The 19,764-nt window shown below is 35.4% G+C and overlaps 1 protein-coding gene across 3 annotated transcripts in view; it reads right to left on the minus strand.

Annotated features, from left to right (window-relative positions):
* Positions 1–2,347: 2,347 nt before the first annotated feature.
* The window catches only part of FRRS1 (ferric chelate reductase 1), a 115,259-nt gene continuing 97,842 nt past the window's right edge, over positions 2,348–19,764 (minus strand). For all 3 annotated transcript variants that reach the window (XM_007169540.2, XM_007169539.2, XM_007169537.2), the window contains 8 exons: positions 16,532–16,645; positions 15,067–15,179; positions 13,222–13,308; positions 9,336–9,433; positions 9,040–9,098; positions 8,070–8,213; positions 6,839–6,900; positions 2,348–6,756 (listed from right to left, as the gene is read on the minus strand). In XM_007169540.2, the coding sequence (XP_007169602.2) occupies positions 6,664–6,756; positions 6,839–6,900; positions 8,070–8,213; positions 9,040–9,098; positions 9,336–9,433; positions 13,222–13,308; positions 15,067–15,179; positions 16,532–16,645 (770 nt within the window). In that variant the 3' untranslated portion in view covers positions 2,348–6,663. The remainder of the gene's footprint in view (positions 6,757–6,838; positions 6,901–8,069; positions 8,214–9,039; positions 9,099–9,335; positions 9,434–13,221; positions 13,309–15,066; positions 15,180–16,531; positions 16,646–19,764) is intronic.

Raw genomic sequence — 19,764 nt, forward strand, 5'->3', positions numbered from 1 at the left:
TTTCTTGCTTGAATTGTTTTCCTGCATCATGAATCAGTAAAGTTAGGTCTTTTAGCAAATTTGGGGAGTTTCCAGTCATTATTAACTCAAGTTCTCCTCTCTTTCTGAGATAATACCTAAAGATGCTATCATTTAACAGGTCTTGAGATTCTGTTCAATTCTTTCCCAAAATTCTTTCCTTATTCTGTCTAAACATTAGATAATTGATTTATCTCCAAGTTCATTGGCTCTTTTTCCTGTCATCTCCATTGTGATATTAATTCTCTCCTGAACTCTTTCAAATACTGTATTTTTGCAGTTTTCCAATTTCCATATGGTCCTTTTGTATTGTTTCTATTTCTATGTATTTTTATTTATAGCAAGTAAATTTCTTTTTATATAGTTGAGAATAATTATAATACATGCTTTAAAATTCTTATCTCCTCAATCTAATCAGGTGAGAAATCTCAAAGGTTGGTCTCCATTGATTGTTCTTTCTTTAGAGCAAGGGTTAACAAACTACGGCCCAGAGGCCAAAGTCATCCCACATCTTGTATTTGTATGGCCCACAAGCTAAAACTGATTTCTCACATTTTTTGAAGGTCTGTTTTTTTTTTTTCTTTTTTTTTTTTTTTTTTTTATGTTAACTCTTTTTTTTTAATTTTTATTTATTTATTTATTTATTTATGGCTGTGTTGGGTCTTCGTTTCTGTGCGAGAGCTTTCTCTAGTTGCTGCGAGCGGGGGCCACCCTTCATCGCCGTGCGCGGGTCTCTTACTATCGCGGCCTCTCTTGTTGCGGAGCACAGGCTCCAGACGCGCAGGCTCAGTAGTTGTGGCTCACGGGCCTAGTTGCTCCGCGGCACGTGGGATCTTCCCAGACCAGGGTTCGAACCCGTGTCTCCTGAATTGGCAGGCAGATTCTCAACCACTGCGCCACCAGGGAAGCCCGAAGGTCTGTTTTAAAAAATGTTTATGCTACAGAGACCATATGTGGTCCACAAAACCTGAAATATTTTCTATCAGTCCCCTTAAAGGAAAAGTTAGCTAACCCCTGCTTTCGAGAATGGGCCAGAGTTTCTTGGTTCTTTTTATGTCAGGTAATTTTGGATTGTTGTCAGTACATCATAAAATAAAATACTGGATTCTCTTATTTTTCACCAATGAATATGGCTTCTTTTGTTTTAGCAGGCAAATAACTGGGTTGGACTGCAAACTCTGTTTCTTGTGTTCCAGCTCCAATCTCAAGTCAACTTTTTTTGTTTGGTCTAGCTGCTTTGCACCTGCGTTATGCATGTGAACATATTCAGGGATCAATCAGAGCTATGGGCAAACAGGATTTGGGATGCCCTCTCTAGTGTTTTCCTTTCCAAGAAAGGAACTCCCCTCCCTTCACCCCACTCTCTGATAGCTGCAGTTGACCAGCCATCAGTCCTCTGGATTTCTATGCCAGAAACACTGCAGTTCCCCTGCCACCCAACACCACGTACACAGTTGACTTCAACTGTCCTGAAACTAAAAACAGTGAAAACAGGGAACTCCAAACAATTTTTCTCCTCTGAGTGTGGACACCTCATCCAAATCTTCCTGCTTCTCGTCACTCTCTGGGGCTTTCAGATAGCTGCTTTTTGAAGTTTACTCTAGTTTTCTGAAGGAGAGTCTATTTGGCAGGATCTTAGCCATTACTGGCAGTGAAAATCACATATTTAGAATGTATGGGTTCAGGAAATTCTTATCTGCAGAGCTTGATTACCATGTCTGAGTACCTGATTGGGAACCAAAAATTTGTTTATGTTCTTACAAGAAACCCAGAGTACAATACAATTTCTTTTATGTGTTTATAAGATATATGAAGAAGATATACTTCTAAAGATATCACAGGGAGATCAGCTTGGTGCTTTGCAACGACCTAGAGGGACAAGATAGGGAGGGTGGGAGGGAGGCTCAAGAGGGAGGGGATATGAGGATATATGTATGCATATGGCTGATTCACTTTGCTGTACAACAGAAACTAACACAGTATTGTGAAGCAATTATACTCCAATAAAGATCTATTTAAAAAAATAAAATAAAAATTGGGGAAAAAAAATCACTACTTAAGGTTTTTGGTAAAAAATAAAATAAAATAAAATAAATAAATTTTAAAAATTAATAAAATCCATGAAAAACCACTGGAAAAAAATAAAGAAAGAAAAAAATAAAGATATGTTCTAGGAACTTTCTCTCCTCTAAACCAGAGTTATATGGCCAGGCATTATATAAAATGACATTAACTTATTTGATAACGAAATAAGAAATTAAGCTGATACCAATTTTAGGGCAAGCAAACCTCCCAGATCTTTCCACCCAAAGGTATAATCCAAGAGTAGTAATCAGATATTTGTTTTACTGAGGTGAAATTCACATAAAATAATCCTTTTAAAATGGCGTTTCTTATATTCACAATGTTGTACAACCACCACCTCTATCTATCAACAAAATATTGTCAGCACCCCAAAATAAAATCTTATGCCCATTATGCAATTACTCCCCATTCCCTCCTCCACTCCCTCCCCTCAAGGCCCTGGCAACAACCACTCTGCTGTCGCTATGCATTTACCTATTCTGGATATTTCATATAATCATAATGTGTGACATTTTGTGTCTGATTCACTTAGCATAATAGTTTTTTTTATTATTATTACTTTTTTTTTTTTTTTTGCCTGTGTTGGGTCTTCGTTTCTATGCAAGGGCTTTCTCTAGTTGCGGCGAGCGGGGGCCACTCTTCATCACGGTGCGCGGGCCTCTCACTGTCGCGGCCTCTCTTGTTGCGGAGCACAGGCTCCAGATGCGCAGGCTCAGTACTTGTGGCTCACGGGCCCAGTTGCTCCGCGGCATGTGGGATCTTCCCAGACCAGGGCTCGAACCCGTGTCCCCTGCATTGGCAGGCAGATTCTCAACCACTGCGCCACCAGGGAAGCCCAGCATAATAGTTTTTTTGTTTGTTTATTTGTTGTTTCTCTTCTTATTCCAGTCCTTTGATGTCTCTGGTAGCCAAGGAGAAGCATAATGTTCGGAAGGTTCATCTACGTGGCAGCATGCATCAGTACTTCATATCTTTTTATGGCTGAGTAATATTTCATTGTATGTATGTACCACAACTTGCTTATTCATTTATCGGTTGATGGACATGTGGGCTGTTTCCATCATTTGGCTATTGTGAATAGTGTTCCTATAAACATCAAATTTTTAATTTTTTTTTATTGTGGTACAATATACATAACACAAAATTTTCCACTGTAACTACTTTCAAGGGTACAATTCAGTGCATTAAGTACATACACAGTGTTATGTAAGCATCACCACTATCAATCTCCAGAACAATTTCATCATCCCAAACAGAAATTCTGTACCCATTAAGTAACAGCTCCCCATTCCTCCCTCTCCCCCAGTCCTGGGTAATCACCCTTCTACTTTCTATGAATTTGACTAGTCTAGGTACTCCAAGTAAATAAATCATATACTAGCTGTCCTTTCTTGTCTGGCTATTTCACTTAGCATAATGTTTTCAAGGTGAATATCAAATTTTTTATCAAATAAAAACTACACATTCCATAGGTAAAAACTACTAAAGTTTAACACTGTAATCAAAAGCAATGACATCATCAACAACATGTACAAAGCACCTTTTGCTGGTACCACTTCCTTCCTTCCTCATAACTGCCCTGTGAGATGGGCTTTACAGATGAAGGAATGAGGCTCAGAGAAAATGAGCGATTTGCCCAACGACATGAGTCTTATAAATCAGACATGCATGCTCAGGTCTTCCAGCTCCGCTCCCAGACTCCCAGTCTTTTTTATGTACAGGGTTATCTGCCTCCCAGCATACCATTTATAAGGATGGTCAGGAGAGACCTATGCAGAAGGAACAGTCAGGGAAGCCTCCAAAAACAAGAAGGATTTTTGAGCCAGAACTTAATAAACTAGTTTTTCCTAGAAAGAAGGGAACAGAAAGGGCATTCCAGGCAGGTGACCATCAGTGACCTGGGTGCAGAGATGAGCCCGGTGGGTATTGGGCAAGAAGGAAAGAAGCAGGGTGTGCACAGTGACAGTGTGTAACCTAATCTGATTTGAAAAGAGCTTAGAAGTATCCTTTCTTTCATTCCCATCTACAATGGATTATCTTAAACAATGACCTTTGTTCTTTTATTTTTCCTTGCTTCACCAGAATATACAGACAAACAGAATTTCAGCCAAAAGCTACAGGTCCCCCCTAGGGCTTCCTGGTTGGCGTCTGCTGCATCTGTCTTTTCCCAGCACAACCTGGACTGGGGCAAGACGTGGAGGGATGAATATCACTTAACACACATTAGAGCCAAAATCCTGATAACCAAGTAGGCACTAAAGTGTTATTCGATAACTTATGCCATAGGCTACCTGCGTCCTTAAGATTGATTTCCAAAGATAAGAAAATAATAAAAACAAAAATAGCCTCAGTTATGAATGCTACCCCAACCACAACTTTCTAGAATTTGTTTCACTTTTTTTTCAAAAATAAATAGTTATTTTTATTTTATAGAAGAACCCATCTTTAAGAAGAAAACTCATGATTTTGCTATTTGGGGCAACATTGCTGAAGATATAAAGGCATTTAGTTTAACAATTACTCCTATCAAAAGATATCTTTAAAAAAACAGATTATTACAAAAACAAGAAGGAAAACTGAGAGGAGCAACGAATAGGCATTTTCAATTTGTAGATGTCAACCACTCATAAGCAGAAGAATCATCATTTGATATTAATGAAAAGGTTTGTTGGTCTACTAAGGTTAGATGACAAAGACTTCTTCAGACAACTCTGTATATCAACTGATGATATATCAAAATAGTGCCAACAGATGAATCAATGAAAAAGAAAAGTTAAAATAGGTTAGCCTCAGCACTGGAAATCCAGCAAGCTCACGTATTTGAAAACGAAACCCACCAAGGTTCATCTTCTCCTTAAACAAATCTTTCCTTGTCAAATGTACAATATAATTTATTAAGAGAATTTTATTAACCTTTAGGCCCCTAATAATTGAAAATTAGAGGAAAATATTTTAGTATACATTTAACTTTCTATACTAAACAAAATGTTTTTAAATGAAGACATTCAAAAGGAAAGTTTAGACTGTAAATAGCCTGGCACTTATAGAACATAAACACGGAAAGTTCACATCTCAAACCCTAAGCTACTTATGATAAACACCTATATAAAGAACAAAAACATATCATTTTACCCAGTGAAAGATGTAAGATACGTCACTGAGGCTATTATTTATACCAGATAGAATTTAGGTCCTTGGACCAATCAGAAAGAACACCTAAAAAAGTAAATAAAATATGCCTCCCTAAACTTTTTATTTTAAGAATGTAGAGTTTTGCTTGTTTCCTCTGCCTAAGATAGTTATGTTCATTTGTTACAGGGTCACAGGAATGTAAAGGGAAGTATCAAACAACGGTTACAATCAAGTTTAGAAAACAAATAGAATTGAAACCAGAAAATAACAACACTGGTCCCTAATTTCAGTTTGTAACCTATAACTGTTAGGCAAAAAAAAAGACAGAAATTTTTCAAATAAATATTAAGAGTTGGTGAATTTTAAGAGAAATGCCATCCCAAGATATTATCTAAGTACTAAAAATGAATCAGCACAAGTGAACAGTAACAAAGCCGTAGTATTATGGCGCCACCCACTGGCTAGAAGTCCTCATAGCAAACATGAGACCCAGTCATAAAATAGAAATTATTGGAACCGGAAGGGAAATAACATTGATAATTCTAATTCATTACATCATCAGGATCTTCTAACAAAACAGAACCACCCATATTATTTTATTACCACAAGGACAAAGAATAACTCTTAAATATGTTCACAAGAGTGAATTTTATTAATTTTGAAATGCAAGTCTACAGTCTCCAAAGGCTAAGACAACCTCAGAGTCAAAACAATTAGCATATAAAATGCCATTTTAGCTCTGTAGCTGACTATATAAAGACACTCTTAATCAGAAGATGCACACTTGCATTTCACTGCTAAGAAAGAAATTATAATATTAATAATATATTTAAATGTTAATGAAATGGTGTTGGCCCTACTTTCACCTTTACCAGGGAAGTAACAAAATACATGAAACAAAAGATATGTCCAAAACACTGGACCGAAAAACATGTTTCTAAAAAATTTTTAAGAAAGGGGGGAAGGGGAAAAAAATCCTAAGAAAGACCATTCAGATATACTAGTAAAAATAAATGTTTTCTTTAAAGTACCACAACACCTTTATAGTCCAAAATATATTTACCTTAATACTATCTGCATTTTATCCTATGACATCTTTTTTGTTTTTCCAAACAGTTCTTTTCTTACATGCTAACATTCTTAAAATTTCAGCATAAAAACTCAGCATATTTGAGTCATTTCTCCTCAAGTACAATCTTCCCTTTAAGACTCAGAATAATACATAAAAGCTTGACATCAGTTTATAGCCCATAGGACCCTAGTGAATGTTGATCTCTAAAGACCAGACTTCTGAATTTCTCTATAGACATGGCCTGGTCTTCCTAATTAGAAGTCATGAATACGCTCCAGGCAGTCGGTACAGGAATCAAGTTTTTTGGCTTGATGATAATTATCACCTGGTCTGCAAAAGCCAAGGTCTTCGCTCGCTCATAGATGGTTGATTGCAGATAAGAACATAGTGAGAAAAGTCAAATTCCCACAGACATAAATTGCTAACACTGCCTTTTTAAAAGCATAACCCTGAAAGAAAAAAATTGAGATATGAAAAAAAAGAATAACTATCATTAAGGTTTGTGTCAATAAAGAAGAAAAAAAGACTTACTTCCGCTTCAGCTGCAGTAAATGACTGGAGGATCTGAATTCTATCATCATCCAATATTTCAACTGTCAAGAATGAGAACATAAGTTTGTAAGGGCAGTGAGTATGCAGATAAACTAATTCTCAAAAAAAAAAAACCTGATTTGTAGCGTTTGCTGATTTCCAGGATGTTCATTCTCCCATTTCAAGTGACCAAATGTTGCAATCTTCTTGAATACTTAAGGCTCTCACAAATTAGGTCAAGCTGGCTACAGCATACATTTGTTAAAAGACTTTCTCCTAGTCAATAAACACCATACCAAACTCCTAACAATCCAAGTTTTAAGTACATATGTATTTTAAATAGCAAGCCATAATCTAGCGATCAAAAGTCCTTTAAGACTCAAACCCCATACAATATTGTAAATCAACTATACTTCAATTAAAAACAACAAAAAAAGACTCAAACCCTATGTATGTGACCCTATCAAGAGCCAAAAAATGGTAGGACAGATACTTAGTACTCAGTTCCTAAAAGCTGCCCAGGCTCCTAGATTCACAGCACACACACTAGGCAACAAACAGGTTTTGTTTTTAGAAGGCCACCTTTACTTATTTGAGGGGCTGAGAACTAGATAGGACACAAAAGACAGTCAGACTAGAAATCAAGCTAAAATGTCACTGATTCTCTACTAATCTCTTCTAATGGCTACAGGTATCTTACCCTGCCTAGAGGTGAGACCAAAACAGACCTTGCCACTAGAGAGTGCCGGCAAAATAAATCCTTCCTATCTAGCACGCTGGTTAGCTAGCTACATACAATGTATAGGGCAACCTAAGTGACAGCACACAGGAAGTTTGTCAAATAGGTAAAACTCGTCTGCAGCTTTGCCCTGTGTTGACCATGGGCATCTCTTCTTCCTCTATCTCAGGGGTCTCTCAGCTCCAGGCATTCAGGGCTCTCAGTGCATTCTAGCCCCAAGTCAGACCAGCATGAAAAGTAAAAAGTACCTACAAAGAAGGCCTCTTCCCTAAAACCTCTTTCCCTTGCATTTTACTCATTGATTCTAATACTAATGAATATAAAAACAAACGCAGAAATTTTCCACTATTTTTACCACAGACTGAGTAATCAAAACAGAAACTTTTAGTAAGCTACCGTATAAGAGTCAACCATTAGTGTCAAGAAACTAATTATATTCCAACAGTTTGTATAAAAGTGAGTCTACATAACACTGCTCTTTGAACAGGTTACCTTTTCTAGAGAGTCGGTAAGTGTGTACCTCCAGAACAATCTCTGTCCCAACATGCCAGGCTACAAATCCAATCATTGCATAGGTTTTCCATGGCCCAGGAAGATTCAATCCTGGTAAATCCATTCCCAGGAACATTGCTGCCACTACATTCATAAGGAAGAAATACATATACTCAAATGCAATTCAAGAGGTAACTGTGTATGCATGTATACATGTGTGTGAATTATATCAAGTAAAATATACTAGAAGAGTTTATGATATCAATTAGATTCATATTTAAGACCAAATAGTTAATTTAGTCTTTTTTTATTTTAACACCAGAAAGGCTAAGATGGGAAATTATAATTATAATCTACCAATTGTTAAAAAAGAGGTACCCAAATTTTTCAAAATGTTTTAAGTCTGCAATGTAGGAAGGGAGAAACGTATGGAAACCATTTCTGATTATATCTCCCCTTCCACGAATTTCTATAGACTGTAGAAATGTGAGGGTAGGAGGTGTCAGCTTAGGTATTTATTACATAAAGCATCAAAATACACTGGATAATCATACTTGACTTTTGAAAAACACCTTTCCCTAGAAGGTACCATCCCCATGGTGAAAACCTGGAGACAGAGGGCTGGGACCCCGGAGCCCACTTCAGCCCAACCCACGACTGACCCTCAAGTTGAGCTGCTTAAATGTTTGGTCAGTCATCAGCATAGCTTATTCTGCTGGCAAAGGCAAATGCTAAAAAAAAGTCTCAAAAGGAGAGTTTTAAAGTCATTTTAAAAACCTTGAAACTGAAATAATGGCTTAAATAGTTACCTCTAGAAATTACTTTCTGGATTTCAATGTTTGACTGATTTCTCCTCAACAGCCAATTATTCCAATTACTAATGCATCTAAAAATCATTTAAGCCAAATTACAACTTGCAATATAAACAACCTGCAATTATATATGAATAAGTAGCATCACAATTACTTACCTGCTATTATTCTAGCAGCTGTTCCCATACTCCAATGAGTCCAGTTAAACATTTGCCTTCTACCAAATAAAGAACCAGTCAGTATTCTTAAAAGTGATGGAACTACAATTAATTCCCAAGAGAATAAAAAGCATGTAATTTCCCTATTGCCTAGGAATTAGATATCTGAAATACATTTTAAAATCTTTTAAAGTAAATATAATTTATCACTGAATTTTATAAAATGCAAAAAAGGAATTGGTTTCCCAACTAATGATATCTACATTGAAAGCATTTATAAATAAAGACCTAAGTACCTTGGGTCATGTAAAGGTGGTCTGAAGGCTGCCGAAAGAAGCTGAAGAACTGCTAAAATCATCACTATACAACCAAGGTATGGGTGATAACCTGCATGCTGAACAAAGTTATAACATTTTAATGGTCTCAGTCTTGCCCATTGATTAAACCCTCAAGTTAAAAATAATACACACAGATGTATTCTTAGCGTTTTTCTGTAGCTTGAAACATTTAATAATGATAGTTATAATAACAGGCACCATTCACTGAGTGTCTATACCAGGCACATACTTTATACACATTATCACTAATGTTCACTATGATGCTTGACAGTTAGTTATCAATATCCCACTTCTACAAATGGGGGAACTGAGGCTCAGAGATATCAAGTAATGCATCCAAGGCCACACAGTGTGTAAATGGTCGTGGTGGAATCCATGCACAGAATGCTGCCTCTTCCCACCAGGATGTTAGATGACCACCAACACCAGCACAGCCATCTGAAGCCCACCTAGGACTAGTTAGTACCTGCATGTCAGGAACAATCAACCCAGGGTATTTTAATTACTTGTTCAGACCTCTATGTTTCCCAGAGCTGAAGGTTCTACTTGATTCCTTGTAACCCATATGCTTAACAGAGCCTTAGTCACTCAATAAATGTTTGCTGATCAAGAGAATAACCTGCACAACCACTGTATTAAAATCTCATCTCCTCTGTTCAGAACGAAGGTCTAAGCCAAGAAAAATCATCAACACAATACCTCAACAGTTTCGGCTACACTCCTCCCTCAGTGATGTGTGCTTGCTGAAAACAGCAGACAGTTGGATTAGACCACTTTGCACAATTATTTCATTTAAAAATTTAAGAGAAAAATTAAGAAGATGCTCTAGTACATTACACATTTAAATAGAGGGATATCACAGTCTGGTGTTACTGACTCCCATGCTTGGGAAGCTCTAAAACCTGTGATCTAGAACAAGGACATAGTGGTTTCCAAGCCAAGATAGGAAGCTTTTGCAAATTAGGAACTAAAAGTTGACAGAAGAGCACTACAAAACTTTCAAACCATGGACTCAGTTATATACAGATAAGTTATAACCTGGACCCTGGAGATGGAAAGTGCCTCTCTCTAATAAAAAACAGTAAGAGCAGCAACAAAATTCTTATATATTTAGAATGTGCTGGGACTATCCTAAGTGCTTTCAGTTAATTAACTCTCAACCCTCAGAAAGCCTATAAGATAGATACTCTACTATCCCCACTTGAGTAAACCGAGGGACAGAGAAGTTAAGCAACTTGCCCAGGGTGTCCCAAGTAATAAATGATGACATGAGGATTTGAATCCAAGCAGTCTGCCTGTACAACTGTGCTCTTAACCTTTTTACTACCATAGTCATAAACTGCAAAGACTACAAACAACAAAGTTTACAAAATAAGTATTACACTTGTCCAAGTACCTGGATAAAATAAAGTTTCAATATCTTGAGTCATATCAGAAAATCTTCATAATTTCCTTTAAAAAAAAATAGGTTGACCATGGAGGTTCCTTAAAAAACTGAAAATAGAGCTACCATACCATCCAGTAATCTCATTCCTGGGCATATATCCAGGGAAAACCATAATTTGAAAAGATACATACACCCCAGTGTTCATAGCAGCACTATTTACAATAGCCAGGACATGGAAGCAATCTAAATGTCCATCAACAGAGGAATGGATAAAGAAGATGTGGTACATATATACAATGGAATATTACTCAGCCATAAAAAAGAACGAAATAATACCATTTGCAGCAACATGGATGGACCTAGAGATTGTCATACTAAGTGAAATAAGTCAGAGAAAGACAAATATCATATGATATTGCTTATATGCGGAATCTAAAAAAAAGGGTACAGATGAACTTTTCTACAAAACAGAAATAGAGTTACAGATGTAGAAAATAAACTTATGGTTACCAGGGGGTGGGGGAGGAGGGATAAACTGGAAGATTGGGATTGACATATACACACTACTATATATAAAATAAATAACTAATAAGGACCTACTGTATAGCACAGGGAACTCTACTCAGTACTCTGTAATGGCCTATATGGGAAAAGAATCTAAAAAAGAGTGGATATATGTATATGTGTAACAGATTCAATTTGCTGTACACCTGAAACTAACACAACATTATAAACCAACTATACCCCAATAAAAATTTAAAAAAAAAAATAGGTTGACCAATCTATAAACTATCTAAAAAGCAGAAAGGAGGTTTCCTAATAATATTGTGACCCAAGAGTCTTCAATCTTAGCCCTTGTAGCAACAGCCCAAACAGAAATATTAAATTTTAATATCAAATTCTGACTGGCTGTTAAACTAGAAGAGTATAATGGAAGCACAGGCTCTGACCTTAGGTACATCTCCAATTCTCAATAAGCCTCATTCATTCATTCCATAAATATTTACTGAATATCTCATGTACCAGAATCTGTTCTGGGTGTTAGAGATACATTAGCAAACATACCAGTAAATATCCTGTCTTCTCATGGAGTTCACATACTAGTGTGAGAAGACAGACAAAGAAAAGATAAGATATTTAAGTAAATTATCTGAAACGACATAAGGTAAAGAATGCTTCAGGAAAAAATGAAGCAGAGCAGGGCTCTTTGAGAAGCTATCATTTGAGCAAAGACTTGAAGAAGGTGAGGGAGTAGAGGAAGCATGACCAAGGCAGAAGGAAGAATCTTTGCAAAGACTATAAAGCAGAATAAATAAGTAAATAAATAAATTTTTTAAAAAAAGACTATAAAGCAGGAGCATACCTAGCATTAGCCCAGTGTGAAATGAAATGAGCTTTTGGATGAGGAAAAGAGTAGATCAATTCAGAGAGTAACTGGGAGCCAGTCATGGAGGACTTTGGCTTTAACCTTGAGTAAAACTGAGAGGCATTAGAGAAACCAGTTTGGGGCACAGGAATGACATCATCTGATTTACATTTTTTAGAAATCACTCTGCTTCTTGGTTGAAAACAGATTGTACACGGGCAAGGGTTGAAGTAGGAGACCAATTAGGTGCCTACTGCAAAAGTCCAGGCAAAAGATGATGGTGGCTCGAACCCACATAGTAGTACCAGTGATGGTGAAAAGTGTTGTATTTGACAGGCAAAGCCAATGGGATTTCCTGATGGATTTGATATGGGGTGTGAGAGCAGAGTTAAGAATAATTCCAATGTTTTGGCCTAAAAAGGGGACTGCAAACCACTAATATGGGGATGGCAGCCCACGGAGCAAGACTGGGATGAGAGATCAGGAATTCAGTAGAGATGTCTTAGACATGCAAGCTGAGTTCCTGAGTAGACAGCTGTTTATGTGAGTCTCAGTCAGGGCAGAGGTCTAAGCTGGAGATACACATTTGAGAATAGGCCTCAGTTTCTTCATTTGTGACATGGGATTATTATCAATTACAACTTCATTTGAGGTTTAAATTTGATAACACATGTAAAGCACTTAGCACAGTTGCTCAGTAGGAATGCAACTAATGTTAGCTTAGTGATAGTCATAGTATTAGTTAGAGAAAACCACTTTACAGTGTTCATGTTCCTCAGATATCATGCTTTCAATTTTCACCATTCTATAGCAAGAAAATTTATTAAAGCCATATAGTGTAAATTTAAAATTTGAGGCAGTCTAAAAATATATTTCATTACCAAGTAATCTGCACTTACATTCTCACTTCATCCCTGACCACCAACCATGTGAAATAGTCATCAGATGATTCAAAAAGGAAAGAAAGAGGGATACCTGCAGAAATATCTTTTTACCCATCATTTGAGAATAAAACAGCAATCTCCTTTGGCACCAAAATGAATTTTAAACATATAAATAGAATAAAAACATCCTGTTTAAGATCTACTTACCCAATTCCAGCCTCCTCTGTAAATAAAAGGCAGAAGAAAAGCAATAAAAGTGAGGGCAGAAGTAGTAAGCATGAGCATTCGATGTACCTGCAAGGGTGAAATGACAAATGAGAAGAGAGTTAACTACATAAGAGAAAGGAGTTGACGTCACTATGAAGATCATGGGATGAGATTCACAGAAGGCATGCATTCAATTGACACCTAGCCACAATTTGTGGTCAGTTAAAAACAAAAATCTTACTATTCCACTGAACTTTAAAGAAAAGCCTAAGCTGCCAACCTCATCATTCTAAAGCATCTGCCAAGACTTCACCTGCACAGAACAGCAGGAATGGATATTTCACACACAGAGAGCACTTACTTGCCAAGTCCATCATTTTCTTCCAAACACATTTATTAAGTTCCACCATCAAGCACAGTGCTTGGATACAATGAAACGCAAGCAAACAGAAAGTACTGTTTCCTGGGGAGTCTGGGATTTAATTGAGCAGATAAGAGAAACATATTTGAAATGTGTAATTCATTATCCAAATGAAGAGAATGCTAAGAGTGAAAATGGGCACTGTTAATTATGTGAGGATAACTGATGCAAACCAAAACTATCCCAGAGAATGTAGGACATATAATCACTATATCACAGATATATATATAGATAGATAGATAGATACACACATACACACACACACACACACACACACATATGGTGTGTGTGTGCGTATATATCTATATCTATATCTATATCTATATCTATATCTATATCTATATCTATATATACACACATCACCAGAAAGTAGAACATATAGTCACCCTATATATATATAGACACCATAGTTTTAAAGACAGTGGAGGATTTGAATTGGTAAAGAGGAGACATAAAGAAACAAAACAGACATAAACTGTTTTGCAGTTGGGAATATCCACATGAGAAGAGGAGAGAGAGAGAGAGAGAGCAATCAAAGGCAGAGACAGGAGCAAGGCATGTAGCAGTCATTACTGAGAACAAATAAAACAGATTAACACTGCCAGCCAAATGTGAGAAACAATTTTAGATAAGGTAAATCTTAAAAGCTACAAATTTATATGAAGTTTCAAGAATACCTCTTATAAAGTCAAAACTGTTCCAATAAGCAGTATTTTTTTCTATAAGCAGACATGTACATTCTATCTCAACATAGTCATTGATCTTCCACTATATGTGCAAATATCTATACTCCATGACAAATGAAAGATAAAGGTTTGTTTTGTTTTGAGAGGTATTTATTGACTCTTGCTCATGTTTCTATTAAAAGACTGCCTCCTCATCCCATGGGAAGAGGCAGCATTAAAAAGGACACTTTTAGTTTCTATTCCCACCCACACAGGAGATACATGATCTTGACTGGTGAGCTAGGGACGGCCTAACATTCACTGGCCCATCAACCAGAGGACAGACCACTGCTTTGCAACATAGTAAGCACCCACTATTTCTTTCTTCTTCTCTGCTGCCTTCCTCAAACCATCTGTACTCAGTGCAGTGGGTAAATGCTCTTCTAGTCTCTTCTTCTGCAACTAGACATGTAACTCAAGATCATTTGGGTCCCAAAATCCATGTTCCAAAGAAACGCACATGGCGCTGATACATTCTCCAATTCAGCCTGGCCCTTCGTAGAGCTGTCTTTATTTTTATTTCCATCAAGTACCTTGTGTCTATTCTCAGTTGGTTAGGAAACCAAAGAGCAAAAAGAAATTATGAGGATTCCAAAATTACAACTATAACCATACATACACACAAAACTTACTTCATGTGTTTTCATGTTGCAATGTTCAAATAATATGGAAATTGCATTAAACTTTTTCTCCACCTACCTGAAACCAAGCTGCATCACCAAATAAAGCCTTTGACCAAACAGGTTTGAAGAACCGGGCAATCAGTACACCTACGCTAACAGTAGTCATCCATGCCACAAACATTAAGGCGCCTACAGGTGAGAAAATGCAACCGTTGACAACACAGTCTAATTAAGCTGTCTCTTAAATGACCAAGCCAAATGCGTAGAAAATGTAAACAGCCAACAAAAATACATTCAGCTGACATAAACATAACCTAAATATCCATGCTTTTACCACCACCACTACTACTTCTAATAGCTAACACTTCCAAAGCTCTTATTTCGTGCCAGGCACTGTCTCTAAGTGCTTTATGTGTATTGATCTAATTGATCTTTACAACAATTCCTATAAAGTATAATTATTATTCCAGTTTTGCTGTATGGAGGAGGAAAGCACAGAGAAGTTAAGTAACTTGCCCAAGATTACTAAGTTGGAATTTGAACCCAGGCTGGTTTGAATAATTGTGCTCTTAATCATTATACTGTCTGAAGTTATACAGCCTTTCTGAAGTTATCTCAGAATCTTCTCACATTTCACTCCAAAAAATAATGGAAAACAAATAGGCACGTTATTTCTGAATACAATTACTGTTCAACTAGAGCTACTGGTAGAAACAAAATAGCAACAATAAAGATAGTTTCAAGCTTTATTGAAACTCTTACTAGAATGGATAACTCTGGAGAATATAAAGGAAATATACCAACTAAGGAAAGTTCCCACCAATACTAATACATTACAGTAGTATAGTATAGTCTACACTTACACTATTTCCCTATTTTTCAATCCCGTTTTTCAATAATGAACTGGACTACTTTTCAAATGGAATCAACTTTCACTTGTAGAATCAGAGTACATCAGAGCCTTATTTCTAGGCTACTGCTCTTCCAACTTGGTTCCCTTCATCACTTTAAGTATATAATACCTAAGTATAGCACTGAGTACTTTGTATACCCTCAAATACTTGTACATTGATCAGTTCTTCAACAAAAAAATTGTATTTTTGAAACCAAACTACTATTATAATTAAACAATCACAAACCACTCTTTCATTAGCATTTTTTAATAAATGGTATAATTAATGTCTCATAAAAGTTAAATTAATTAACCCAATGATACTCAATTCTGGCTGCAATTAGAGATGACTATCGTACTTTTTTTAAATTACAGATGTCTTAAAAGCTCCTCTGGTGATTTTAATGTGCAGTCAGGGTTAAAACCACTGAATTACCCCTACTCTCCATTTTTAATAAAAATTAGCAAACATTAAAATAGATAATGCTACCTGCAAATGTTATTGTTTATGCTACCTGCAAATGTTATTGATTTATGAACGTTTGCTAAATTATGCCTGCTACCATTCTCAATCTAGCCAGCACTAAATTTATTCCACAAAGGTAAGTATATTCCACAAAGTAATAATAATATTACACATGTAACTTACCATGAACCTTCAGAAGGAGTAAAGAATGGGATCCTCCTATGTTCTCTGGATAGCCTGTCACATTGTATTTTTCATATGTAATCAAAGGTTGCTGAGAATGCTTATGAATCTGACCTGAAATTTAAAAAAAAAAAAAGAAGAAGAAGAAGACGAATTACTTTCTCAGGAGAGAAGGAATGGAGAGACAATGGCATGGCATGGAAACAAAATTTCTTAAGGTAATAAAAAATAAATAAATTTCAATAGAGATGATATATATATACTATTATATACTGATATTATATTAATACTCATGTATTAATATAATATAAATATATGTAGTATTAATATATAATATAATAATATTCATTATGTATAAAATTAAATCTGTGCATGTATAGAATTATTCCAATTAGTCTGTGTATATGGGTATGTATGGGTATGTGTTCACTCTGGGGATCTATCTTACAGAAATATTTACTTTTTAACCAAAGGTACATCTATAAGCATGTTAATAGATACTCTTTTTACACTGGGTAAAAAAAATCTAAACAAGCTAAATGTGCTTCATTAGGAGATTGAGTAAATAAATTATGGAAAATACATTATTTTTAGAATACAATGCAAGCGTCAAAAAGAATAAAAATAATTAAGAAATTTGATATGAGATATATATGAATCTTTGTTTCAAACAAATAAGTATTAGACCACAGACTACACCTCAATGATTTCCAAAAAGAAACATTTATATAGGTTATATTATCTGTCTAAAATGAAACAAATTAACAACAGAAAGCTAGGAAAAAATGGTCCAGCTAGATATTTTAAAATCTCCTCTTCTAAATAACCCTTGGGTTAAATAGGAAATCAAAACTAAAATCACAAGTCTTCTTAAAACGAATAACAATGAAGGCACTTCATATCAAAACACATGTGATGTAATTAAGGTACTATTCAAAAGAAGTTTTTAATCATCTTAAAAGCATTTCCTTAAAAAAATATAAAAAGACTTTAAAGTATTGAAATAATCATTTAATTCAAGATGTGTTTAAAACAAAATATAACACAGGAAACCAGAAAGGAGGATTGATTAAAAATAAAGGTAGAAGTTAACAAACTAGTAAGTCTAAAAATGAGAAAAATCAATTCTGTAAAAGGTCAATAAAATCGATTAAGTTTTTGACAATCTGACCACAAGATAAAAAAGAAATATCACAAACAATATTAGAAATGAAAACAGTGACATAGCTGCTGATATAGAACATATTCTTTAAAATTATGTAAAAATGCTATATACAACTTTAAGTCAGCCAAAAATATTTCAAAATCTAAGTAAAATGGATGAATTTCTGAGGAAATCTAGAATTACAAAAATTGATCAAAGTAGTAGTAACTCTGGAGAATAATAGCAATAAAAATTTATTTTATTAGTCAAATATTTTCATTTCTAAAGTCTCAGGCTGTTATGTGGTTGAGTTCTATCATACCATTTAAAAAATTTTTTAACTTTAAAAATTCGTATTTATTCAAACTCTTCTTGAGTTCTTTCTATGAGATTATCATAACACTGAAACCAAAATGAGGCCGACATGCGCACGCACACAAACGCACAGAATCCTATGACCACACACAAAAATCATGTATGAATATAGATGTGAAAAGCTTAAATAAAATATTGGTGAATTAAATCAATTATGCAGTAATAAGAATAATAAAACATGACTTTCATTTCAGGAAAGTGAGGATTGTTCCCCATTCAGAAATCTACAAAAGTAATGATAAACTTCACACATCCATGACATGAACTCTTTGTAACATTAGGAACAGAATATTTCCTAAACACAATAAAATATATCCACCAGAAAAATACAACAAATACGACACAACACTGAATATCAGAAGCATTCCCATCAAAATCAGGGATAAGATAAGAATACTTGCCATATCACCACTGTCATTCCACATTTTTCTGGGAGAAGCAAGCAATGCAGTGAGACAAGGAAAGAAAGAAAATGAGGGCTACTATGCCTGTCATTATTTGCACAAGATATGATGTTTCATCTAGAAAATCCAAGACCATCAACTGGAAAACTAGGTGGCTACATTCAAGAAAAGCATTCAAAATCAATAACTTTCCTGTACACCAACAAATTTAGAAAATGTAAGAAAAAATAATCCCATTCACAATACTTTGTATTAGAAATCTATAAAATACATACGAACAAAGTAACAAAAATAAATAAGCCCTACAGGAAGATATGAAGCAAACCACAGGATCTGAATAAATGGAATATCCCAATATATTCCTGGATAGGAAGACTCAAGGACGTTGATTATTCCACAATTAATCTAAAATTTCATTTCAATTCCAGTCATAACTCCAAAAGGATTTTTAATGAAATTTGATAAATCATTTCTGAATTTTATCTAGAAGAACCAATACACAAGGAAGAGGCAAGAATTCCTGAATTCCTGAAAAAGGAGGCTAGGAGGGGTATCATGCTTTATCAAAATTCACAACCTATTATTAAGCTATAGTAATTTCAAACAGTGCAGTAATAGACAAACAGATCACTGGAAGAATAAATTGTAAACAATTTGATTTACTGACATATTTTTAGTGTATGATAAAAAGGCTTTTGAAACAGTAGCGATAAAATGGACTATTCAAAAACTGGTGTTTGGACACCAGGTTATTCATTTGGTGAACTATTATATCATGGCTTGTTATGACAGAGAAGATCCGAGATAAAGCAGAAAACAAGAAGAGTTTTATATCGTGAACACCTAGAGACCTGTGTCAAGAAGAAAGAGACAATAACTATCAGAAGCTACAAAAATGTCAAAAAGAAAAGAATGAAAAAAACTATTGAAAGTGACAAGAAATGCACTGAAGAATCTAAAAATACTGTATTAGTAGAGTGGTAGTGATGAAAACCAGACCACATTCCTAACAGCCTGAGAGTCAAGTCGGAAGAAAAGTGTTTTTAAACTCTGATTCACTGTGGAGCCATGGGCTAAGATGAACTTAACCTTCATTAAAGCAGAAGTCCATCATAATTTTGAAGTTCCATTGTATGGCTCCATTATAATTTAGGCGTTACGCTCTAAGGAACGTTGGGTTCATGTGTAGTACACGGCTCTACAGTATCATTCCTAAATTGTCAAAATAACAGGTCATGTGATGACAGGGTCTCTACTTCATTAATTACTTAAATTGGTAGATTTCTAAATTGGGAATTACTTATTCGCCC

This window comes from Balaenoptera acutorostrata, chromosome 1 (assembly GCF_949987535.1).
Source record: "Balaenoptera acutorostrata chromosome 1, mBalAcu1.1, whole genome shotgun sequence".
NCBI lineage: Eukaryota > Metazoa > Chordata > Mammalia > Artiodactyla > Balaenopteridae > Balaenoptera > Balaenoptera acutorostrata.